At 48.3% G+C, this 26,567-nt stretch overlaps 1 protein-coding gene across 3 annotated transcripts in view; it reads right to left on the reverse strand.

The window, feature by feature from the left end:
• Window positions 1-26,567, reverse strand: part of LOC140209663 (A disintegrin and metalloproteinase with thrombospondin motifs 7) — a 248,372-nt gene that overhangs the window by 38,408 nt on the left and 183,397 nt on the right. For all 3 annotated transcript variants that reach the window (XM_072278011.1, XM_072278012.1, XM_072278013.1), the window contains 5 exons: window positions 17,474-17,600; window positions 13,239-13,452; window positions 7,347-9,797; window positions 3,847-3,999; window positions 2,943-3,116 (listed from right to left, as the gene is read on the reverse strand). In XM_072278011.1, the coding sequence (XP_072134112.1) occupies window positions 2,943-3,116; window positions 3,847-3,999; window positions 7,347-9,797; window positions 13,239-13,452; window positions 17,474-17,600 (3,119 nt within the window). The remainder of the gene's footprint in view (window positions 1-2,942; window positions 3,117-3,846; window positions 4,000-7,346; window positions 9,798-13,238; window positions 13,453-17,473; window positions 17,601-26,567) is intronic.

The raw sequence follows: 26,567 nt of genomic DNA on the forward strand, positions 1-26,567 counted from the left end.
ATCAACAGGAGAAAAAGAAATACAATAAAATTTAATGAAAATCTATACATAAATATACAATTGATAAGCAACCGACATCCAAAAGAAGACAAACTGTGCAAATAAATATAATACTGAGAACATGAGTCATTGAAAGTGAGCCTGTAGGTTGTGGATTCGGTTCAGAGGAGAATCCCCACTGGTTCAGGAGCCTGTGGTTTGAGGGGCAGTATTTGTTCCTGAACCGGGTGGTGTGAGACCTGAGGCTCCTGTACCTCCTTGATGATGGATGCTGCTTTTTTGTGGCAATGCTCCATTAAATGTGCTCAGTGGTGGGGAGATCTTTGCCTGTGATGGACTGGGCTGTATCCAACACTTTCTGTTCCTGGGTGTTTGTGCTTCTATACTAGGCCGTGTTGCGACCAGTCAGGATACCCTCCACTGTGCATCTACAGAAGTCTGTCAAAGTTTCGGGTGATGGTTAAGCTATCAGTTCAATGTTCTCTTCAAAACTCCGTCATAATGCTGACCCAGAGGAATCTCCTCAGCGACATTTCCACTTTGCCATCTGCAGCTCTCAGGTACCTTGCTGGGTAAGTTACCGGTTTAATATCTCGAGAGGCCTGGGCTACTGACCTGGAGCCAGGAGATCAGATCAACCGCAGCAGCTGTGAGATAAGGAAAAACTAAATTTGGAACTGCAGGCTTGTACAAAGAAACTGACTGTAATCTGTTGACCAGAAAGAAAGTTTGTCCATAACTCTGTCCAGCCGTGGTGCAGGGTCTTGACCTGAAATGTCAACACTTGCTAGTTCCTAGGTGTGAACATCACCAATAGTCTGTCTTCATCCAACCATGTAGATGTCATAGCCAAACAACGTATCTACTTCCTCAGGAGGCTCAAAAAACTCGACATGTCCCCATTGACCCTCACCAACTTTTGCCAGCCAGCACAGGAAGCATCCTGCCGGGATGCACAACAGTTTGGTATGGTAACGGCTCTGGCCGTGACAGTAGGAAACTGCAGAGAGTTGTGGACACAGCTCAGCACATCACGGAATCCAGCCTCCCCTCCACGGACTCTGTCCACACTTCTCACTGCCTCGGTAAAGCTTCCAGCAAAATCATAAATTACACTCAGCCTGGACATTCTCTGTATTCCTCTCTCCCACTGAGGAGAAGATAGAAAAGACCCAAAGGCATTTTATTTAATTATTGAGGTACAGTGTGGAATGGGCCCTCGTGGCCCTTTGAGCCTCACTGCCCAGCAATTCCCCCCAGTAGTAACGCTGGCCTAACCGTGGGACAATTTACAATGACCAATAAACCACTCCAACCAGCACGGCTTTGGACTGTGGGAGGAAACTGGAACACGTGGAGGAAACCCATGTGGTCATGGGGAGAATGTACAAACTCCCCGCAGCGGCAGGAATTGAACCCAGGTCACTGTTGCCGTAAAGCGTTGTGCTAACCACTACACTACCAAGCCACCCCTCCAGGCTCCAGGACAGCTTCTATCCTGCTGTAATCAGACTAGTAAATTGTCCCCTCACAATTTACTTCATTATGATCTTGCACCTTATTGTCTACCTGCACAGCACGTTCTCTGCAACAGTTACATTTAATTTTGCATTGTTATTGTTTTACCTTGTTCTACCTTAATGCACTGTGTAGGGCGGCAAGGTAGAGTAGCAGTTAGCATAACAGTTTAAAGCGCCCACGACCTTGGTTCAGCTTCCTATCACTGTCTGAAGGAGTTTGTACCTTTCTCCGTGTGTCAGTGTGGGTTTCCTCCGCGTGCTCCAGCTTCCTCCCACATTCCATGATTAGGGCTGATAAACTGTGGGTTATACTACGTTTGCCAGAAGCATGGAGTCCCTTGCAGGCTGCCCCCGACGCACCTTCAGACCGTGTCGGTGGCTGACGCAAATGATGCATTTCACTGTATGCTTCAATGCACGTGTGACAGATAAAGCTAATCTTTAAAGATCCTTTAATCTTCCGTGATCTTTCCGCCACAGTGCACCGTCCTGAGGATTATTATTTCAATCCTAGGACAATCCTGGAGGTTTGGTTACCCTCAAAGTTACAAAGACAATTCTTCACTCACAACACGCTGGAGGAACTCAGCAGGTCGGGCAGCATCCGTGGAAACGATCAGTCAACGTTTCGGGCCGGAACCATTCGTCAGAACTGAAGAGGGCTTTATTTCTGAGATGGTTGATGTCTTGGCGACAGTTGGAAATGAATTTTTTTTTTTCTCTTCAGTCCGGCCCAAAACGTTGACTGATCGTTTCAACAGACAACAGACAATAGGTGCAGGAGTAGGCTATTCGGCCCTTTGAGCCAGCACCGCCATTCACCGTGATCATGGCTGATCAACCACTATCAGTATCCAGTTCCTGTCTTATCCCCATAACCTTTGATTCCAAAATCTTTAAGAGCTCTATCCATCTCTTTTTTGAAAGCATCCAGAGACTTGGCCTCCACAGCCTTCTGCAGCAGAGCATTCCATATATCCACCACTCTCTGGGTGAAAAAGTGTTTCCTCAACTCCGTTCTAAATGGCCTACCCCTAATTCTTAAACTGTGGCCTCTGGTTCTGGACTCACCCATCAGTGGGAACATGCTTCCTGCCTCCAGCGTGCCCAATCCCTTAATAATCTTCTATGTTTCAATAAGATCCCCTCTCAGCCTTCTAAATTCCAGAGTATACAAGCCCAGTCGCTCCAATCTTTCGACATATGACAGTCCCGCCATCCCGGGAATTAACCTTGTGAACCTACGCTGCACTCCCTCGTTTCCACGGATGCTGCCCGACCTGCTGAGTTCCTTCCAGCGTGTTGTGAGTGTTGCTTTGACCCCAGCATCTGCAGAGTATTTTGTGTTAATGTCTTCTCCTCAGACATTAATCTCATCCCATTGTCTCCAAACCGCTGCGCTGTGGCGCTGATTTACTGTACCTCTCCCCACGAGGATGTGTACCAGTCCATGCACGGTCTGGAGTTGCAGGCCAGGCTGGTGGGGGGCTTGTGGAGGACGGGCTGGCAGTGGAAGGGTCGCAGGGGCCTCCTGTCCCTGACGTCGATACACTGGACGTCTCGGATCTTCACCCCACCTCCACAGTTCTTGGAGCACTGAGGGAGGCAACGGAAAACCTGTCAGCGTGGACACCCGGAACCAAGGCTGAGCGCACGGGAGTCACCTCAGGAAAGCTCAGTTCCCTTTGAGTTCAGACCTCAAGCTCACTATTGCTGCTAACTGCAAGAAGCAAGCCACGCAGCCTTCCCAGAGGAAGCTGAATGCAGGGTTATTCAGTTTGTATTTGTTACTTTATCGAGTGATACACCCTGATTCTTCTCCCTTTTCACTCTCGTTCAGTTCCTGTTGGGCAGAGTTGTGGCAAGGAAAGGTTTGGAGGGAGATGGGCCCAATGCAGATGGGTGGGACAAGCTCAGGAATGCACTGTGTTCAGTGTGACTGGGCCCATTGATCTCTTTAGAGATACTGCATGGAACAGGCACCTCTGGGGGCCCAGCAACCCACCTATTTAACCCTAGCCTAACCGTGGCACAATTTACAATGACCAATTAACCTACCAATGGGTACGTTTTTGGAAACACACGTGCACGTGGGAAGGGACACACTTACAGATGGTGCCTGTGAGACTCCGAGCTCCAACACCCTGAGCTGTAACAGTGTCGAGCTAACCACTACGTCGCAACGGTGCCCAGTCTTATGGTCTGAAAGTCCTTGCACCTTCCTGGGTGGGATAATGAAGACGCTGCAGGGAAGCGGGAGACCTACCCTGCTCCAGTTGCCCACGCACCTCCTCGCACCTTCCTGGGTGGGATAATGGAGACCTACCCTGCTCCAGTTGCCCACACGCCATGCCGAGCAGGGCCGGATATAGCACCTCCGAGCTGGGACCGGCCTCTTGGTCCTGTCGCAGTCACTGTCCAGACCAGAGCTACATTGCACCGTTCTCCAGATCGCTCCCAGCCCACATGTGGTAGAACACTGCACGACATATTGAAACATTATCAATTACCCTTCCTGTTCCCACAGTGATACACCCTCTACTGCTAAGTCAAGGCTAGAGACAGAGTAGAGGAACATCACTTCATACTCCGTCCTGCTTCTCATCAGCTTCTCATCTGTCCTCAGTCCACTGGCTCTCTCTACCCCTCCTAGCAGATTCCTTCCTTATCTCTTGCATCCACCATCTGGTCTCACCCATGACCTTTCAGCTCGTACTTCCCTTTCCCCCACCTTTTTACTCTGGCTTCTGGCTTCTTCCTTTCCAGTCCTGATGGAAAGGACTGTTTATTCCCCTCCATAGATGCTACCTGACCTGCCGAGTTCCTCCTGCATTTTGTGTGATATTCTGCCTTGGTAGTCTCCAACTTGATGGCATGATCATTGATATCTCAAACATCAGTTTAACACTCTCCTCTGTCCCCTTTTTTCCTGATCTCAGTGGTCCCCACCCTCCTATCTCTATCCACTCTCCTGCTCTTTCCATTTGCCCATCACCCACACATTGCTCCTACTTCCTTTCCTTTATCCCCTGCTCCACTGTCCTCTCTTATCCAATTCCATCTTCCTCCTATCACTGTTGTTACTTCTACCCATCACCTCCCAGCTTCACCATTCCTCATTCTACCCCTTCTGTCACCAACCTGTCATATATCCTCACCCCCAGATCCACCCATCACCTTCCAGCTTCAACATTCCTCATTCTACTCCCTCTGTCACCAAACTGTCACATATCCTCTCACCTGGATCCACCTATCACCTCCTAGCTTCACCATTCCCCATTCTACCCCCTTTGTCACCAACCTGTCATATATCCTCACCCCCAGATCCACCCATCACCTTCCAGCTTCAACATTCCTCATTCTACCCCCTCTGTCACCAAACTGTCATATATCCTCTCACCTGGATCCACCTATCACCTGCCAGCTCTTGCTCTATCCCTTCCCTCCAACTTTTTACTCTGGCTAACTCCCCTCTTGCTTTTCAGTCCAGATGAAGGGTCTCGACCTGAAATTCCCCTCTATTGATGCTGCCTGATCTCCTGATTTCCTCTAGTCCTGGAGTTCCCATGCTGGGGTCCCTCAGTCAGTGGTAGGTGTCCATGCCATAAAAAAGGTTGGGAACCCCTGTTTTAGCATTTTGTGCGTTGCATATTGAAAAACTGACTGGATTCCAGGCAAACGTTTCCACCAGCTGAACAGACTGAAGCTAAGCCAGGCAGTGAGAAGCAGGAGGGGAAGGTGGAGGGAGATCCCAGGAATGAAACAGGAGGGGAAGGTGGAGGGAGATCCCAGGAACTAAACAGGAGGGGAAGGTGGAGGAAGATTCCAGGAACGAAACAGGAAGGGAAGGTGGAGGAAGATCCCAGGAATGAAACAGGGAGGGAAGGTGGAGGGAGATCCCAGGAATGAAACAGGAAGGGAAGGCGGAGGGAGATCCCAGGAACGAAACAGGAGGGGAAGGTGGAGGGAGATCACAGGAATGAAACAAACAAGCTGCAAATCTGAAATAAACACGGAAAAATTTGGAAATGTTTAAAAGGGCAGGCAGCATCTGTGGAAAAAGAAACAAGAGCTAACATTTCAGGTTGATACCCTCCATTAGAACAGTCTTCGACCTGAATTATTAACTCTGTTTCACCCTCCACAGGTGCTATCTGGTCTGCTTAGGATTTCCACAATTTTCAATATCAGAGAGGGATAGAAAAACTTTATGAAAGACTTTATCTTTCCCAAAATGTTTTACATTTTATTAAGTACTTTCCAAGTGCAGTTACAGTTCTGAAAACAGTGAGCTTCCATAAGGCAAGATCACACAAATACCAATATTTAATATAACCAATTGATAACTTGCTGATATTATTGCACTGATGTGCAGTGGGGTGCTGGGGAAATTCCCCTACAGTTCTTCAGAACAGTGCTCCAAGATCTTGTATGTAGATTTAAAAGTCATTTGGAACGTACAAGGATAGGAAAGATTGAATGGTTCAATTGTTCAATAGTTCCATTTAATATCAGAATGCACACAGTACACAACCTGAAATTCTTACTCTTCGCAGACATCCCTGAAACAGAGTGGAAAAAAAAACAACAAACGAATGGCAGAAAAATGTTAGAACCCCCTCCCCACCAATGCACAAGCGGCACAAAAAGCATCAACCCTCCCCGCCCTTGCTCCAGCAAAAGCATTAGCCCCACCACCCACTTTGCAAAGCCCCTAAAGGCCACATCCATCAAAAAACTACAGTCCATCCCAACACTTTGCCATCTCAAAAGGCCCTCTCTCTCACTAACGAGGGAGAGGGAGATGCCACTCTTGGCACAGCAAGAGGGCAGCCATCAGCTTACTGTTTTGACTTTACAATTTTGTTTAGAGGTTTAGAGGGATAGGGGTCAAACACGGGTAAACAGGCCTAGCTTAGGAGGGCTCCTTGGTTGCCATGGACAAGTTGGGCCAAAGGGCATGTTTCCATGCTCTGTTATTCTGAAACTCAATGACATACCGGGGTGGCGGGGTGGAGGTACATCTCTACCAAAGGAGGTGTGAGGTGCTCTTTTCCTCCACTAGCCTGCAGGTCACCCTCGGACAAGGTGAACCACCTGATCAGGGTCATGTGAAGCCATGGGAACATGATGGTTGTATGAGCAGCCGGTGCATATCACAAATCCTGGTTATGCAACCACTGACGCCAGGCAGACAATCTCTAAAGAGTATTGATAATGGCTGGGGTCACCCGTCTTGTAAAGTCACTGCCCAGAAGAAGGCAATGGCAAACCACTTCTGTAGAAAAATTTGCCAAGAACAATCATGGTCGTGGATGGAGAAAAAAATAACAACAGATGGAAGACCATGATTGCCCACATCACACGACACCGCAGATAATGATGACGACGAAAAAGACACCCTCTCCTGCAGGCAAGGGGTCTAATCTTGGCACTAAAACACACTCCTTTATGTCTTGGGTATAGCAGTTGTGGAACCCCCCCTCGACAGAGTTTGTCCACACTAATTACCCATCTCCTTAAATCAGAAACATAGAGGGCTATGCGGTAGGGAAATTCTAGGCAGTTTCTAGAGTAGGTTACATGGTCGGCACAACATTGTGGGCCGAAGGGCCTGTAATGTGCTGTAGATTTTCTGTGTTTCTTCTATGTAGATTCTGTGGCTGAACACGAGGCCTGGAGAGAAAGCAGCAGAGTTAGGGTGAGGTTCACCCTGACCTCAGTGAAAGTGGAACAGGATCGAGGGGCCGAATAGCTATCGCCTTTTATTATAATTCCTTATTCCCTCCCCACCCCACCCCCTCCGGGTTAACCCTCAGTACTTGCCTCACTCCAGTTGCCAACCACCCAGTAAGACAGGGATTCCACATCTGCCTCAGAGGCTGGGTCGACGGCTGCATCCCTCACTGAGTCGGTTTCAGTTGCCTGGACACCCAGCATTGGCCTCGGGGACGGGGTATGCCCGGAGAGACCCGGAAGGCGGACTGTAGGGACAGGAACCGGTGAGCTCCCCGCGATGGATCCGGGGGAACTGCCTCCGATCCCAATCCCAGCACCTCCCGCGTCGGTGATACTCAGATTGGCCGGGCCCTCCTTGGATCTGGCTCCAGAGTGGGAGCTCGGTGAATCAGTTCTCGCGTTGCTTGAGTCAACAAGTGTTGTTGCAATCTGCTCCAGAGGTACAGAGTCACTCGTCCAGGAAGGAGAACGCAAAGTGCCGCTTGGCTCTGTCACACCCTCTGCCAGTGTGGGCTGTGTGCTTAAATCTGAGGCAGTTGTTGTCAAGTTAGGACCAGGAACAACGTCGGCAGTAGAGGTAGTGGTTCTGGGGGAGATGGCTTCTGTAGTCATTGCAGAGGTTGGTGATGGGGCTTCAGCTAGTCTTGCCCCCACGTGCACCGACAAAGTGGAGCTAGAATCTGAAGGCACCAGACGAATGAACGGGTGGCTGGAGGGTGTTGCCTGAACTGGCTTCACACTCTCTCCCTGGCCTTCCCCAGTTGTGGTCCAGTCTTGCAGTGGAGAGCCCAGTCCTGGCGGCATCACCGTGGTGGCGGGAAGGGTTCCCACCACTGGCAGCTGACTTGCGTCTGGTGACAGCAGTCCTCCTGACGTGGTCACATCTGATGTGAAGAATACGTCGGCCTGTGTCACTGAGGGGCTATGCTGAGAGAGCACACTCGCATGGTCAGTGTCCTCATCAGATGCACCAGGTAGAAATACATTTCCCGGAGATGTTTCAACCTCTCCTGGGAATTCTGAAGAGCCGTTTAAACTATGTCCGTCTGCCAAGCTTGACCAGGTTTGTCCGTGCCTCGTTGTCCAATGCATCTCTTCTGGAGCAGGAATATCTTTTGGATCCATTGGGACTGGAGGTGTGGGCACTACGTTATTGGTGTCAGCATGGAGATCGTGCCAGGAGTTATCAGTAACAGCTGGATGGCCAGCAATGGTGTCTTGCTGCTGGGAGTGTCTGTGGTTAACACTTAATTCCTCTCTGCTGCTGATCGTCACATTTGAAATCTCACTTGGAATCCCAGGCACATCTGTCCCATTTTGTACAGGATCCGGCCCCTCTCCATCCACGGTCTCCCTCGATTCCAGGTCCCCTTCTTGTCCGATACTCTCAAGAGGTTCTCCAAGGCCACCAGCATTTCGATTATACGGACTGCCCTGCTTGGCACTGCTGGAATTACCCTCACTCGTGCCGTGGCCCTCAGAGTTCCAGTCTTTCACCTTCCAGTTGAGGTCACTTGCTGTTGAAGCACTGGGGATGCTTGTACTAGGTGGAGAGGTGGGGAATGGTGGTCTTCGGGAGTTGTTATAATAAGATGTCAGGGTCGCTGCTGTGTTAAGATCAATGTCCTGATCATCATTCGGTGAAGATCCAGGATAAATAGCCTCTTTAACGTTGGGTACTGTCATATTTTGGACAGGAAGCAGCTCATCTGCCTCGTACATTTCTTTATCAATATCTTCACTGCCAGTGTTGTACAATTCACTTGATGTAGCCTCGGTAACCCTGAGATTCTCAGTAGTGTATTCTTCACTATCAACTGAGTCTATGTTTGAGGTAGCAGTTGTGACCTGATTATTAGTTACCGCCATATTCTCCAGGCTTTTTGCTGTAGGTTCCAATGGAACATTGTCCAGCTCATTGGATCCAGGCCTTTCAACAGAGGCCCCATCCTCATTTTGATTGGATAACTTCTCCCAAACGCTGTCGGAGATGTTATTTGTTTCCAAATGCTCTTCTTCATGTTTACTGTCTTCACCCATCTTCTCCTCTTCGCTGAAATCCAGCCAGCCTTCTGGGCCGTACTCAAGGTCTTCGTGGAAGTTGATGAAGTTATAATCATAGTAGAAGTCATCGACAAAGATGTTTGGTTTGGAGGATTCCTCGCTCTTGGTGAAGTCATCTTCAATGATGTAATTGGTTATCTTGTTGCCTTCGGGGGGCTGTGGCTGTGGAGTTTGTGCGTTGATAAAGGATGGATAGGAGTTGGGAATGGGAGGGATTCGGTTGGAATTCTCCCCCTCGTTTGTAGCGCCGGGGCCAAAGTTCAGGTTGAATCCCACCTCGTTGTACATCTCCTTGCTGGAAGCTCCACTTCCAGACCAGTCGTGCAGTGTGAATCCTGGCCAGAGTCCAGGGCACGGCTTCAGGTGACAGGGCCTTGTTGCAGCTGGTTTCACCTCCAGACTGCAGGTCATGTTGGTGTTGTTCAGGCACACAACACTCCGTTCCTGCACGCCTTGTCCACAGGTGACAGAGCACTGAGGAAAAATAAAAACAAAATGGGAACTTAAAATCTCGAGCAAGATTATATCCTTTTCCATTGTACTCACTAAAGATGAGCTGGAACTGATAAGACCATAAGACATAGGAGCAGAATTAGGCCTTTTGGCCCATTGATCCTGCTCTGCCATTCCATCATGGCTGATTTATTATCCCTCTCAACCCTATTCTCCTGCCTTTTCCCCATAAATAACCATTGACACCCTCATTAATCAGTAACCTATCAACCTCTGCTTTAAATATACTCAAAGACTTGGCCTCCACAGCTGCCTGTGGCAATAAATTCCACTAATTACCCACCGTCTGGCTAAAGAAATTTCTCCTCATCTCTGTTCTAAAGGGACGTCCCACTATTCTGACGATGTGCCCTCTGGTCCTAGACTCCCGCACTAGAGGAAACATCCTCTTCGCATCCACTGTATCTTGGTCTTTTAATATTTGGTACGTTTCGATGAGATTTCTTCTGAAGTCCAGCAAATACAGGCCCAGACCCAGCAAGCACTTCTTCTACTTTCATCCCTTTCATTCCCGAAATGATAATGACTGCTAAATCAGTGGTGTATGTCTCGCACAAAACACAGGTACTGTTCTATTTGTTATTTAAAAATTTTTATTGGAATAGGCCCTTCTGGCCCTTCAAGCCTCACTGTACAGCAACCCCCCCCCCCCATTTAACCCTTGCCTATCATAGGGGAATCTACAATGACCAATTGGCCTACCAACCGGTACGTCTTTGGACTGTGGGAGGAAACCGGAGCACCCGGAGGAAACCCACGCGGTCATGGGGAGAACGTATAAACTCCTTACAGACAGGGGTGGGAATTGAACCTGGGTCGTCCATACTGTAAGCCATTGTGCTAACCACTACGCTACCGCCCTGCCCGACAAGCTATGTGTAAGATATACAGAGTACACTGTGCACCACCACGTTCAACCCATGGTCTGGCCTTGCTAGCAACGTGCAGATCCCCAACGTGAATGAAAACAACTAACAAATGTGGCTAAAGCAGCGTGCCAGACGAGGCCACCCTCAGGGTAGAGGAGAAACACCATATATTCCGTCTGGGTACCCTCCAACCTGATGGCATAAGCATTGATTTCTCCTTCCTTTATAAAAAATCCCTCCCCCTCCCACTTATCCTATTTCCCCTCTGGCCCCTTAGCTCTTCTCACCTGTCCATCACCTCCCTGCTGGGTCCCCTCCTCCTTCTCTTTCTCCCATGGTACACTCTCCTCTCCAGCCCTTTACCTTTCCTACCCACCTGGCCTGACCTATCACCTTCGAGCTATCCTCCTTCCCCTCCCCCCAACTCTTTATTCTGGCGTCTTTCCCCTTCCTTTCCAGTCCTGAAGAAGGGTCTCGGCCTGAAATGTCAACAGTTTATTCATTTCCACGGATGCTGCCTGACCTGCTGAGTTCCTCCAGCATTTTGTTGGTGTTGCTCTGGATTTCCAGCATCTGCGGAATCTCCCATATTATATTGTATCCATCCTATATTGTATCATTTCTTAATGCATGTATGCATTTCTAAATGACAATAAAAGTGGACTGAGTGTTCTCGTAATCTAAAGCACTTGTCTCTTTTGTATTACAGATATTTATTTTAAACAGCGAACCTGACACTGAGGCAAGAGCCACTCAGCACCACGTTTCGAGGTGGTTTTGGAGTGCATGGGAGACCTGGAAGTGAGTGCTGCTTTTGTGAGTGGGAGGGAGGGAGCAGAAGTGCTTGCTCTGCTGTTTTGTTGCTTGGTGTGTTCTGTGTTCTGCTGAGCATCGTGGGAATGCTACATTGGTGCCGGCGTGTGTGGCGACACTTGCGGGCTGCCCCCGAACAACTCGTTTCACTGTACGGTTCCACGTAAATGTGACAAATAAATGAATCCGAATCTGAAGGGTCACCTCAGTAAGAAGGAAGTGATACCAGACAAGTTACTTGAGAGAGACCACTTCCTTGTTGATCTAATTGGCTGACAATCATTGCCTAAATGATTTTAAAGCCATGCACACAAAATGCTGGAGGAACTCAGCAGGTCAGGCAGCATCTATGGAGAGGAATAGACAGTCAAAGTCTCGGGCTGAGACCGTTCATCAGGACGGAAACATCAACTGTTTAGTCCTCTCCATAGATGTTACCTGACTTGCCTCAGTTCTTTTACAAAGATTAAAGATAATCTTTATTTGTCACATGTACATCAAAACATACAGTGAAATGCATTAATTGAGTCAAATTAAATCAATGAAAATTGTGCCGGGGCAGCCCACAAGTGTTCCCATGCTTCCAGTGCCAACATAACATGCCTGTAACTTACTAACCCGAGCTTGTACGTCTTTGGAATGTGGGAGAAAACCAGAATACCCAGAGGAAACCCACTGCTGAAACGGGGAGAACGTACAAACTCCTTACAGACAGCGATGGGAATTGAACCCCGATTTTATAGCTTGTGCTATAATAGTGTTACGCTAACTACTACGGCAGGGGTCCCCAACCTTTCTTGCACTGCGGACCGGTTTAATATTGACAATATTCTTGCGGACCAGCCAACCGGGGGTGTTCAAGTAGGGTTAAACTCACCTCAACGTGTCTTTTACAGTTAGCGTTGCCAACTTTCTCACTCCCAAGTAAGGGACAAAAGTAGCAATCAAATACGGGACACTTGTGTTTACCCCGAGAAAAACTACCATGACCGTGAAGCCTTGCGCGGGCACCTGTGTGCACATGAGTGACGTGCGTATATGTGACGTGCACATGCACGTACGTGCCGATTTTTTTCCACAAATCGGTTTTGGCTTAATCTTCCCGATTATACTGTACATACATTATTTCTACTTTATATAGGCTATGTATTTATCATATCATTCCTGCTTTAACTATATGTTAGTGTTATTTTAGGTTTTATGTGTTATTTGGTATGATTTGGTAGGCTATTTTTTGGGTCTGGGAACGCTCAAAAATTTTTCCCATATAAATTAATGGTAATTGCTTCTGCACTTTACACCATTTCAGCACGAAAATTTTCATAGGAACGCTCTACCTTATCAGGGGAAATACGGAACAAAGGCGGTCCCGTATGGGACAAACCAATTTAGCCCAGTATACAGGACGTCCCAGCAAATATGGGACGGTTGGCAACCCTATGATCAAGTTCAACAGTGCGTGACAGGAAATGAGGAAAGGTGCAGCTGACTCATATCGTTTCCTTGCGGCCCGGTAGCACGTGCTTTGCGGCCCGGTACCGGTCCGCGGCCCAGTGGTTGGGGAACGCTGTGCTAAGGAACTATGCCGTCCCTCCAGCATTTTGTGTGTGTTGCTCAGGATTTCCAGCATCTACAGAATCTTGTGTTTTTAATTTTAAGAAAAAAAAACAGCCCCCTGTCTCAGCACGACTGGCTTGACATTTAACCTTTGCCCTCTCACCCCTGGCCAGTTGTCTGCGCTCCAGTCCGAGGGGCAGGGGATCTCCCTGTTGCAAGGGCCGGTGTCTTCGGGCTTGGGCGTATGCTGACAGTCAGAGGGTTGGAGAGCCCGCTGCTCATCGAGACCCACACTCTGGATGCATAGGGTGGTCCTCCTCATGGTCCCCGTTTCCCCACATGACGCCGAGCACGCCTGCCACTCTCCGGCCCACCACCTGAGGAAATAAAGACAGCAAAGTCAGCCTCACTATGTCCAGAGGGAAAAGCAACCCTCTCTCAGAACATACGCTCAGTGGCCACTTTAACAAGGTACAGAAGGTACCTCCTGTATTTCCGTATGTCCATAGTCTGCTGCTGCTGTAGCCCATCCACTTCACAGTTCGATGTGTTGTGTGTTCAGAGATGCTCTTCTGCACACCACTGTTCTAACACATGGATATTTGAGTTATTCCTGCCTTCCCAACACTTGAACCAGTCTAGCCATTCTTCTTTGACCTCTCTCATGAATAAGGCACTTTTGCCCAAAGAACTGCAGCTCACTGGATGTTTTTGTTTCTCGCACCATTCTCTGTAAACTCTAGAGACTGTTGTGCATGAAAATCTCAGGAGATCAGCAGTTTCTGAGATACTCAAACCACCCCACCTGACACCAACAATCATTCCATGATCAAAGTCACTTAGATCACGTTCCTTCCTCATTCTGATGTTTGGTCTGAACAACAACTGAACCTCTTGACCATGCCTGCATGCTTTCATGCATTCAGCCACATGATTGGCTGATGAGATAGTGGCATTGAGCAGCTGTACTGGTGTACCTAATAAATTGGCCATTGAGTGTCGAACGCAGTACTTAACAGCACAGAATGGGTATTTTGGTCCACGATGCTGTACTACTTTTAAACTGTACTATCAGAATCAGGTTATTATCACTGGTATGTGTTGTAAAATTTGTTAACTTAGCAGCAGCAGCAGTTCAAAGCAATTCATGATAATATAGAAAGGGAAAAAACCCTAAGATCGGAGTAACCCTTCCCCCCATATAGCCTTATATTTTCCTATCATCCATGTGCCTATCTAACAGTCTCTTCAATGTCCCAAACGTATCTGCCTCTACCACCACCCCCGGCAGCGTCATAGAGGCATATGGCATAGATACAGGCCCTTCAGCCCATCAGTCCATGCCGACCACCCAGCTTGCCCCAATTTCCTACGTTTGGCCTGTATCTAAGACACACCCCTCCGTCCACCTAACCAAGTGCTTCTGAAATGATATTATCGTACCTACCTCAACCACAGCTCGTTCCATGTGCTGTACGAAAACCATGCCCCTGAGCTCTATTTTAAATCTTTCCCCTCTCAGTTTAAACCCGTGCCCTCTAGTTATGGACTCCCTCACCCTGGGAAGAAGGCTGTGGCCTTTCATCTTATTTCTACCCCTATTACTCTATTCACCGTCTCTATTTCCCGAGGAGACTGAGGTCCTTTAACATCTGCCAGACGATGCTGAGGATGTTCTACAAGTCTGTGGTGGCCAGTGCTATCATGTTTACTGTTGTGTGCTGGGGCAGCAGGCTGAGGGTGGCAGACAGCAACAGAATCAACAAACTCATTTGTAAGGCCAGTGATGTTGTGGGGATGGAACTGGACTCTCTCATGGTGGTCTCCGAAAAGAGGATGCTGTCTAAGTTGCATGCCATCTTGGTCAATGTCTCCCATCCACTATATAATGTACTGGGTGGGCACAGGAGTACATTCAGCCAGAGACTCATTCCACCGAGATACAGCACTGAGCATCATAGGAAGTCATTCCTGCCTGTGGCCATCAAACTTTACAACTCCTCCCTTGGAGGGTCAGACATCCTGAGCCAATAGGCTGGTCCTGGACTTATTTCATAATGTATTGGCATAAGTTACATATTACTATTTAAGTATTTATGGTTCTATTACTATTTATTATTTATGGAGCAATTGTAACGAAAACCAATTTCCCCCGGGATTAATAAAGTATGACTACTACTACTACAACAAACAAGAGAAAATCTGCAGATGCTGGAAATCCAAGCAGCACACACAAAATGCTGGAGGAACTCAGCAGGCCAGGCAGCATCTATGGAAAAAAACAGTCGATGTTCTGGGCCAAAACTTTTCAGCAGGTTTCTGCCCAAAACATCTACCGTCCTCCAGCATTTTGTGTGTGTTGCTCTTATTGATACTCCTTGCAATTTTATCAACCTCCACAAGGTCACCTCTTCTTCCTCTCATACTCCAGGGACCAGCCCAGCTGCTCCTTATAAACATTAGCTTTGTGTGTCACAGTGGCATCAAAACAAACAGTGAAATACGTCGCTTGCGTCAACAGCCAACACAGTTCGAGGATGTGCTGGGAGCAAATCGCAAGTGTCACCCTGCTTCCAGCACCAGTGTAGCGTGCCCACAAATTACTAATGCTAACTCGTACGTCTTGGTGAAGCGGGAGGAACCTGGAGCACCCAGAGGAAACCCACGACCTCCTCGGGAGAACGTACAAGCTCCTACAGACAGCGGCAGGAATCGAACTCTGAACTTACAGTCAGCACCGTAAAGTGCTACGCCACTGTACCACCCCAACTCGAAACCTCCAGTCCTGTAAATGGTTTTTGTGCCTTTTCGAGTTTATTGACCCAGGGCAACCAGAACTGCAAAAATGGTCTTCAAATCATCTTGTACAGCGGGAACTTGATATTCTGACCGATGAAAGCAAGTGTGCCAAACGGCTTCTTCACCACCCCGTCTACCTGAACGGCCACTTTCAGGGAACCACGTACCTGCACTCTGCTCTACACATTCCCCAAATCCCTGCCACTTCATCAGCAACCCCTGCCCTAATCTGTCTTAGAATGGATTGGCTCACGTTTATCTGCATGAAAATGTGTTGCCATTCCTCAACCCACTGGCCCAGTCGATCAACGTTCCACTGTAACCTCAGATAATTTCTTATATTCCCGTCACCAACGGATTACGGATGACCTTCCCTGGCTGGGAGTTTTACTTCGAATGACTGAAGTTCAGATTCTGCCCAACAATAACTTCCTCTCGCACCATAACTTCCCGTCAATGATCACATTTATGTGGCACCTTGAGTAAGTCATTTCACAGGAGTGCAACCAGGGCAATGGGGGTGAGGGGGGAAGGGGGAACAGACAGAGGAAGATCTCTAAAGGATGCAGGGAGGAGGGTCTTGAGATGCGGGGGAGTGGAGGGGAGGGAGAGGGTTACAGAGATAGGGAGAGGAGTAGGGGAGGAAAAGAATTAGAGACGGAGAGAGAGGGTTACAGAGGGAGCGGGGGTAGGGGAGGGAGAGCGTTACACAGATAGGGAGAGGAGTAGGGGAGGGAAAGAATTAGGGACAGGGAGAGGTAGAGGGGAAGGAGAGGGTTACAGAGACAAGGAAGGAGAGAAGAGAGAGAGAGAATTACAGAGACGGGTGGGGTAGAGGGGAAGGAGAGGGTTACCAGACATCCCACCCTGCAAAAACTCATTTCAGGGAGGTAGGACCATCAATTTGCGGGAGACTTCCGGGAGAGGTGGGATATCTGTAATAGAGTAGCTCCTTAGCAGCTAGCCAGCTAGTTTAAATAACGTTAGCTATGCTAATGAACGAATGACACCTGTTAAACTCACCTCAACATGTCTTTTACAGTCTTAACCCACCATGGGCAATAGAAAAGTCACTGTTACAAACAGTGCAGCGAGCAACACTGTCATTATTTTTGACCCCTATTAGGCAGGGGTGCACTTTAGTGTAGTCTGGGGTGACGTACGTTTTATATATTTTTTTGGAACACTCTGCCATGGCGCGTGCTCTCTCTCTCTCTCATGTGCACGCTCTCTCACTCTCACTTGCTCTCTCTCCCTCTCGTGCTCTCTCTTTCTCTTGCCCGCTCTTGCGCTCTCATTTGCTCTCTCTCTCTCTCCCTCGCGCTCTCTCTCAAAAAAATTGGTTTCTGGGACATTGTATATAATTTGCAGGCATCAGGGAGCCACTATTAATATGCGGGAGACTCCTGGAACTTCCGGGAGAGGTGGGATGTCTGGGTTACAGAGACAGGGAAAGATGTAAGGTCTGAGACAGTGAAGTACAGTGGACACAGAACTGAATGTGGACCCAGTGCTATTCTGTATAAAGACAGGAGGCTAGTGCTTGGAGTGAGGGTAGGACTGAGGATGTACACTCTGGTCTCTGGGCTGGTCACTCACCGGGCTGGACAAGGCTCAGTGTGACAGTTCCGCTGTCGGTCATCAGGTCGTGTCGCAAGCTCACAATACTGTTCTTCAACAATCCCTGCGATTTTCTCCAGACAGTGCACGATCTGCCTCTGGACACCTGCAAGCAACACAGGAAACATTAGTCTAGAGGCTGTCACCTCTGAGGGGATGGGCGGGTGAGGAGATGACAAGAGGTGAGAAGGAAAACCCAAATGTGGAACACTCACAATGTGCTGGAGGAACTCAGCAGGTCAGTCAGCATCAGTTGAAAAGATTAGTCGATGTTTCGGGCCAAAACCCTTCGTCAGGACTGAAGGAAGAACTTTGGGGAGGGTTTGAAGAATGCTGGTAGTTGAAAAAAACAGTAATTTGAAAGACAAAGGGGTGGGGGAGGGGAAGCAGGGAGGTGATTGGCAGAAAAACAATGCGCAGTCGTAGAAGGAGGTGGAACTATGAGGGAGGTGATGTGAAATAGGGATAGAGGAAGGGAGGGCGAGGGAATTACTGGAAGTTGGAGAATCCTATGTTCATACCAAGGGGCTGGAGACTACGTAGATGGTATATGAGGTGTTGTTCCTCCAACCTGAGTTTAGCCTCATCATGGCAGTAGAGGAGGCCATGTATGGACATATCTGAATGGGAATGGGAAGTAGAGTTGAAGTGGGTGGCTACCGGGAGATCCTGTCTGTTGTGGCGGACAGAGTGGAGGTGCTCAACGAAGCAGCCCCCAATCTGTGTCGGGTTTCACCGATGTAGAGGAGGCCGCACCGAGAGCACCGGATGCAATAGATGACCCCAACAGACCCACAGGTGAAGTGTTGCCTCACCTGGAAGGACAGTTTGGGGCCCTGAATGGTGGCAAGAGAGGAGGTGTAGGGACATGTGTAGCACTTACGCTTACAGGGATAAGTGCCGGGTGGGAGATCCGTGGGGAGGGATGTGCGGATAAGTGAGTCGCGGAGGGATCGATCCCTGCGGAAAGCGGAGAGGGGTGGAGAGGGAAAGAGATGTGCTTAGTGGTGGAAGTTGCGGAGGATAATGTGCTGGATCCGGAGGCTGGTGGGGTGGTAGGTGAGGACAAGGGGAACTCTGTCCCTGTTGTGGCGGCGGGAAGATGGGGTGAGGGCCGAAGTGCGGGAAGTGGAGGAGATGCGGGTGAGGGCATCATTGATCACCATAGAAGGGAAACCACGATCCTTAAAGAAAGAGGACATTTGAGATGTCCTAGAATGGAAAGCCTCATCCTGGGTGCAGATGCGGTGGAGACGGAGGAACTGGGAATAGGGAATGGCATTTTTGCATGTGGCAGGGTGGGAAGAGGTATAGTTGAGGTAGTTATGTGAGTCAGTGGGCTTGTAGGAGATGTCAGTGGACAGTCTGTCTCCAGAGATGGAGACCGAGACATCGAGAAAGGGGAGAGAAGTGTCAGAGATAGACCAAGTGAATTTGAGGGCAGGGTGGAAGTTTGAAGTAAAGTCGATGAAATTGACAAGCTCAATATGGGTGCAGGAAGCACCACAAATGTAGTCGTCAATGTATCGAAGGAAAAGTTGGGGAGCAGTACCAGAATAGGTTTAATGTATCAAAGGAAAAGTTGGGGAGCAGTAATGTATCGAAGGAAAAGTTGGGGAGCAGTAATGTATTGAAGGAAAAGACTGATTCAGTCCTGACGAAGGGTTTCGGCCCAAAATGTCGACTAATCTTTTCAACTGATTCAGTCCTGACGAAGGGTTTCAGCCCGAAACGTCGACTAATCTTTTCAACTGATGCTGACTGACCTGCTGAGTTCCTCCAGCGCATTGTGAGTGTTCCTTTGACAACAGCATCTGCAGATTATTTTGTGTAAACCCAAATGTGGAATGGAAATAGAGAAAAGGACAGAGATTATCAGAAGTTAGAGAAATCGATGTTGGAACTAACAGAGTTATACTCTCAGTGACCACTTTATTAGGTACACTGTACGCGAGCTTGCTAATGCAAGTATCTAATCAGCCAATTACGTGGCAGCAACTTAATGTATAAAAGCATGCAGACACGGTCAAGAGGTTCAGTTGTTGTTCAGACCAAACATCAGAATGGGAATGACATGTGATCAAAGGGACTTTGTCCATGAAATGCAGTAGAGAAATTCTAGGCAGTTTCTAGAGTAGGCTACATAGTTGGCACAACATTGTGGGTTGAAAGGCCTGTAAAATGCTGTAGATTTCTAAGTTTCTATGTTCTATGAAATAATTATTGATGTCAGATGAGGTGGTTTGCTGATCTGGGATTTTCACGCTCAACAGTCTCTAGAGTTTACAGAGAATGGTCTGAAAAACAAATAAAAACATCCAGTGAGCAGCAGTTCTGTGGGCAAAAGTGCCTTGTTAATGAGAGAGGTCAGGGGAGAATGGCCAGACTGGTTCAAGCTGACAGGAAGGTGACAGTAACTCAAATAATCACTCGTTACAACAGTGGTGTGCAGAAGAGCATCTCTGAACACACAACACTTCGAACGTTAAAGTGGATGGGCTACAGCGGCAGAAGACCATGAACATACACACAATGGCCACTTTATTAGATACAGGAGGTAAAGTGGCCATGGAATGCATATCGGCAGAATCGAGATAACAATAAAATGAGCTCACTGCTCACTGCTGAGTTGAATTGTGATGAGTGTGGAAAGTCAGGCACTTGGAACAAATCTACCCCCCCCCCACCGCCCAGTATTCATTAACAAGGTTAGAATGCTTGCATTTAATATGCCTCAAACTTTAAAGTAAATTCATTATCAAAGTGCATACATGTCACCATGTACAACTCAGAGATTCATTGCCTTGCAGGCAATCACAGTAAACACAAGAGACACAATGGAATCAATGAACAACCACACCCAACAGGACAAAGAATCAATCCGCAAATACAAAAAGAAATGATAATAATAGTAATAAATAAATAAACAATAAAAATCGAGAACATCAAGAGTCCTTGAAAGTGAGTCCATAGGCTGCAGGAACTGTTCGGTGATGCGGTGAGTAAAAGCTGAGTGAAGTTATTCCCTTTGGTTCAAGAGCCTGATGGCTGGGGGGTAATAACTGTTCCTGAACCTGGTGATGCGGGTCCTGAGGCTCCTGTATCTTCTTCCTGATGGCAACAGTGAGAAGAGAGCATGACTTGGGTGGTGGGGGTTGTTGATGATGGATGCTGCTTTCCTGTGACAGCTCTCTATGTAGACGTGCTCAATGGTGCAGAGGGCTTTACTTGTGATGGACTGGGCCGTATCCACTACTTTTCGTAGGCTTTTCCCTTCAATTTGACATACCCCTCCAAAGGCTTTCAAATTTGAATTCCTGCATGTGACCTTGAGTTAAGTGAAGTATTGTTTGAGGTTTGTACAGGTTTAATGAGGCTGGGCTGCGAGAGTCACATGGGCTGTTCCTGAAAAGCACTTGTCAAGAGAATTATTGAGCTAGCTGGCATAAATCTCAACGATGAGAAAATCTGCAGATGCTGGAAATCCAAGCAATACACACAAAATGCTGAAGCAACTCAGCAGACCATTTTGTACATTTTGTGTGAGTGTGTGTTGCTTAGATCCCAAGGAGCACAGATATGGTGAATCACTGAGTGTCCAGCCGGAAGCAATGGCGGACTGGAGCACTTCAGAGGCTACCCATTCAGAATATGAGGCTTTGCTCCTCTAGCTCGAGCTTGGCCTCACCGTGGCAGTAGAGGAGATCGCGAACAGGTCTTCGCGTCCTTCTGTAACGGAGTGGAATGCAGGTGTGAGGACCCTGGGTATGCGCTGGCGAGTTACAATCTGGAAGTGACAGGCCGGGGGTGGGGGGGAGTGGACCGCAGGTGGCTGGTTCGCAGCACAGCATCAGAGAAGGGGAGGCTCCAATGCGGAGTGTGTAGGAGGGGGAAGGGGCGCCCAAATCAGACCATCCCACACAAGAACAAAGCAAACAACTAGGAAACAAATAAAGTGCTCCTTAGACATTGATACTGATCCTTCACTTGAAAACTAAATCGTAAACTACAGTTAAATCAATGCAGGGACTGTTGGCTACACAATGCCTGATTGTGTGTGAAATTAAAGGAATTCCACAGGCTTCTTTCTCTCAGATCTTGCCTTGCTAACAGACCCAAAGATCTGAGCCCATGACACGGTGTTATCGTTTCAGGATCTGCCTATAACTGTAAAGGTCAAAGGTTGAAGGGTGCAGGCATACAAGGCCCAGGTACGGTCAGAGGAGCACTGATGAGTCATAGTTGACCTGTCAAAATTATAGAGTGCTCTCCCTGAATGTAATTTACATCGGTAATCAGCAAATTGAACAAATTCCATTGCTTGTGACCTCTGACCTTAAACTAATGCAATAAAGAAAGAGCCTGGAGCTAAAGTTTAGTTGATACATTGCACAAGGAACCTGGCAGGTGATAACAACGCCTGCAGATTCTGTATCAAGAACGTAGACGGTGGTGAGGGAGGCAAATGTGATGTTAGTATGTATTTTGAGAGGACTAGAATATAAAAGCTGAGGCTGGAAAAGGCAGTGATGAGGCCTCGCTTGGAGTATTGTGAGCAGTTTTGGGCCCCTTATCCAAGGAAGGATGTGCTGGCATTAGAGAGGGTTCAAAGGAGGTTCACAAAAATGATTCTGGGATTGAAAGGTTTGTCACGAGGAGTGTTTAAGGGCTCTGGGTCTGTACTCGCCGGAATTCGGAAGAATGAGGGGGGATCTCACTGAAACTCATCAAATGTTGAAAGGCAAACAAGAGAAAATCTGCAGACGCTGGAAATCCGACCAACACACATGAAATGCTGGAGGAACTCAGCAGGCCAGGCAGCATCGGGGAAAAGAGTATAGTCGACGTTTCGGGCCAAAACATCTACTGTACTATATTCCTAGATGCGCTTAGCCTGCTGGGTTCCTCCAGCATTTTGAACATTGAAAGGCTTCGACAGAGTAGATGTTTCCAAAAGTCGGGGAGTCTCAGACCAGAGGACACGGTCTCGGAATAGAGGGAAGTCCTTTTCGAATAGAGATGAGAAGGAATTTCTCTCGTCAAGAGGGTGTGGGGAATCTGTGGAATTCTTTGCCACAGGTGGGTCTGGGGGCCAAGACTTTATGTGTATTTAAGGCAGAGGTTGATAGATTCTTGATTAGCCAGGGCACAAAGGGATACGAGGAGAAGGCAGGAGATTGGGGCAGAGAGGGAAAATGGATCAGCCATGATGAAATGACGGAGAAGACTTGATGGGCCAAATGGCCAAATTCTGTGCTTCTATCTTATGGTTTTATAGGCTGGGATTAAATCGGAGGATCGCTGGGCAGCACAGCTTGAAGGGCCGGAGGGCAGTGCTGTATCTCAATAAATAAATAACTTAATACAATCAGCAATAGTGGATCTGTCTCACTGGGAAATATGGTCCATAGAGGGCTGCGGAGGTCAAGTCATAAAGCGGAGGCCGTTAAGTTCTTGATCAGTAAGAGTGTCAAAGGTTACAGGAAGAAGGCAGAAGAATTACTTCCGGTAAGATGGTGACGGCTTGGATGTAGCGGCCACTCCAGGTCCAGTGAAAGGTGTAACTGTCTGTCCTTTAGGTCTTGTTTTGCGATCACAAGACACAATTGGATACTGAAAACATCGAGTACTGCAGGACTATCCCATCGGCGAGATGCTCGAAAGCAATGGAGCTGGGCTTAGTGCGTACCGGTGTTGTGTTGTCACCTGTGTTTGTCGTGAGCCGTTGGACGGCACGCAGTGCAAGTGATTGTCTTGGATGTTTTTACTGCGATCGCTAGACCCTATTGGACATTGGTAGTGTAGTATACGGCAACTCTGGCTCACTGGTTCATTGGTGAGACCGACGGTAGGGGAGCTGCGTTGCCTTGGTTGTGGCCAGGACTAGGCCCTTGGACCCTGGAGTCGCCTGCTGCAGCCACCTAGGGGAGAAGACACCAGGGCAAGTGTGGGAGAGAGCAGAGGCCTCTATGGGTCCACTGGAGTCCGTACTGGGCTGGGGACTGGCCCCTCCCATTGGTACTGACCTCTGGTGTTGGCTCAGAACTACAAGTTGACCAGGACAACTTACCATAAACCTACAGGCCATGTCATTCAGGGTCTTGGGGGCTGTATTGTTTTTCTTTGAGCCTCTACGTTTTCTTTTTGCTTTTGTAGCCATATGTGTTACTTGCAGTGTACCGTGTGCTGTTGGTAATACGTTTGGCACCTTGGCCCCAGAGTGACGCTGTTTCATTTGGCTATATTCATGTCTGGTTGAATGATGATTGAACTTGAATGAGGTTGAGAGGGATAATAAATCAACCAAGGTCAAATAGTGGAGCAGACTCGATGGGCTGAATGGCTTAATTCTGCTCCAATGTCTTATGGTTACTCCAACTCCTCAGACGACTTAAAAGATTAGCTTTATTTAAAGATTACCACATGTACATCAAAACATAGCAAAGTTCCTCAGCATACACATCACCGAGGATCTCATGTGGTCCCAGCATACCAGCTGTGTGGTGAAAAAAGCACAACAGCACCTCTTCCACTTCAGACAATTGAAGAAGTTTGGTATGGGTCCCCAAATCCTAAGGACTTTCTACAGGGGCACAATTGAGAGCATCCTGACTGGCTGCATCATTGCCTGGTACAGGAACTGTACTTCCCTCAATCGCAGGTTGTAGGCACCTGATTCCCATCTTGGGGCTTGGAATATAAGTAGCCTTGGGGTCCAGTGTGGGCTGCAGGTTTGTCTTGTCAAGATTTCCTGGGAGCAACCTGCCGGTGGAAGGCTAGAGTGGCCACTTGCCATCTTTAGGCCGTGTTGGAGAACCATCGCTTCATGGAGCTGTGCTGTCAGTAGTCGGTGCTGTCTTTGTGGTATGGACTCGGCTGATTCTCGGGCCAGCTGAGTGGCTGCCAACCACTCCAAGCTAGGTAGGGACCCGGCTGTTTCCACAGTCAGCCTAGGTTGCTTGTATTAACTGCGACTTGGAGAAACCCTGATGCAGAGATGGAACTGTCTGTCATTCTTTGGTGTTTGTCTCTTGTCCTTGCCTCTGTGGGGTAAGTCAGGCTGTTCTGCTGTTGCCCTGCAGGGGAACCTGTCTTGTCTTGTCCTTGCCTCTGTGGGGTAAGTCAGGCCGTTCTGCTGTTGCCCTGCGGGGGATCTGTCTTGTCTTGTCCTCGCCTCCGTGGGGTAAGTCAGACTGTTCTGCTGTTGCCCTGTGGGGGATCTGTCTTGTCTTGTCCTCGCCTCCGTGGGGTAAATCAGGCCATTCTGCCGTTGCCCTGCAGGGGAACCTGTCTTGTCTTGTCTTTGCCTCTGTTGGGTATGTCCGGCCGTTCTGCCGTTACCGGACGGATAGTCCTGTCCCACCTTGGTGTGGAGATAAAGTTGAGACCTGGCTTGTCCAAGTATAAGTCCTGGCTCTATGTCTATGTACTGTCCAGTCTGGTGTTAGTGTCGTGTTAAAGATGGGTCCTGGCTTTTCGAAGGATAAGTCCCGGCTCTATGTTGATGTACAGTTCCAAGTCTGTCTCCGAGCTCCAGCCTCAAGCCTCAAGAGCCAAGACCCCAGCCACGTCCTGTCCTGTAGCCATGTTATGTCCTTGCCTAGTTCTGGGGTCCGAGCCCGAGGCAAGACCCAGGTCCTGGGTCCTTATCCAGTCTCTGGCTTGGAGTCCAAGCCCAGGCTCCTAGTTCATAGTTCCTTGTCTGGGTTCCCTGTGTCTAGTCTATGTTCTAGCCCAAGTCTGTGTTCTTGTCTCTGCTCCTTGTCTGTATCCTGTCATGTCCCTACTCTAGCCAAGTCCTGTTCCTTGTACTTCAGTGTCTGTGTCTTGCATTTGGGTCCGCTACCAGCGCCCCCATTGTGACAGCAGGAATCTGCAAAGAGTGGTGCTGACAGCCCAGCACATTTGTAAATGTGAACTTCCCACGATTCAGGACATTTACAAAGAGGGGTGTGCAAAAAGGGCCTGAAGGATCATTGGGGACCCGAGTCACCCCAGCCACAGACTGTTCCAGCTGCTACAATCCAGGAAGCAGTACCGCAGCATAAAAGCCAGGACCAACAGACTCTGGGACAGCTTCTTCCACCAGGCCGTCAGACTGATTAATTCATGCTGATACAATTGTATTTCTATGTTATATTGACTGTCCTGTTGTACATGGTATTTATTACAAATCACTGTAAATTGCATATTGCACATTTAGATGGAGATGTAACGTAAAAGATTTTTACTCATATATGTGAAGGGTGTAAGAAATAAAGTCAATTCAATTCAATATGTCATTAAGTGCGCATGCGCCGGTCGTGCATGCAGCCTGGTACAACCGTTCCGATCAGTATTCTTACTTTCTTCTTACTTTTAATTTACGTCATTTTTTGTATTTTTTTTCACGGTAACACGTCAAAGCTGCACCCTCTCTAACATGCTGGTAAAGAGAGTTTTATTTGGGTTTTTAGCGCTGGAAATAGTTACATCCCGACACGCAGGACAGAAGCAAGGTCACATTGTGTATTCCAGGGACCAGCTGTTTGCGCTAATACCGGCTGGTTTAGTGAGCAGAGCGGCGGACACCCCTGCAGAAATCTGGAGGAAAACACACAGAGGATGCAGAGGAGGGATCACAAAGTCGAGGAAAGAGGACCGGGTCGAGACAACAGAGACTTATGGAGAAGAGGAGTTCGGTGGGTAATAAAATGGACGGGTTCATGGCGCTAGCCAGGCATCAGAGAACTTTTCGGGAGTGCAGTGTTATGTGCTTCACTGGAACGGGGCTGCACGAGGACATTCCTGATCAAAACTTCTCCATGGACGGCTTCCAGACCATTCTGGCTGACCGGAAATACACTGAGAGCGGTAAGCGTAAAGGAGTTGGGTGCTTACTGTTCTGGCTAACAAAAGATGGTGCAATCCGGGTCATATTACGATCAAGGAATGTGTTTGTAGACCGGATATTGAACTTTTTACTGTTGGACTTCAGCCACATTCCACTGAGATACAACACTGGGCGGCACGGGAGGTTGTTCCTGCCTGTGGCCATCGAATGTGCAGCTCCTCCCGTAGAGGGTCAGACACC

The sequence above is a fragment of the Mobula birostris genome, chromosome 14 (genome assembly GCF_030028105.1).
Source record: "Mobula birostris isolate sMobBir1 chromosome 14, sMobBir1.hap1, whole genome shotgun sequence".
Lineage (NCBI taxonomy): Eukaryota > Metazoa > Chordata > Chondrichthyes > Myliobatiformes > Myliobatidae > Mobula > Mobula birostris.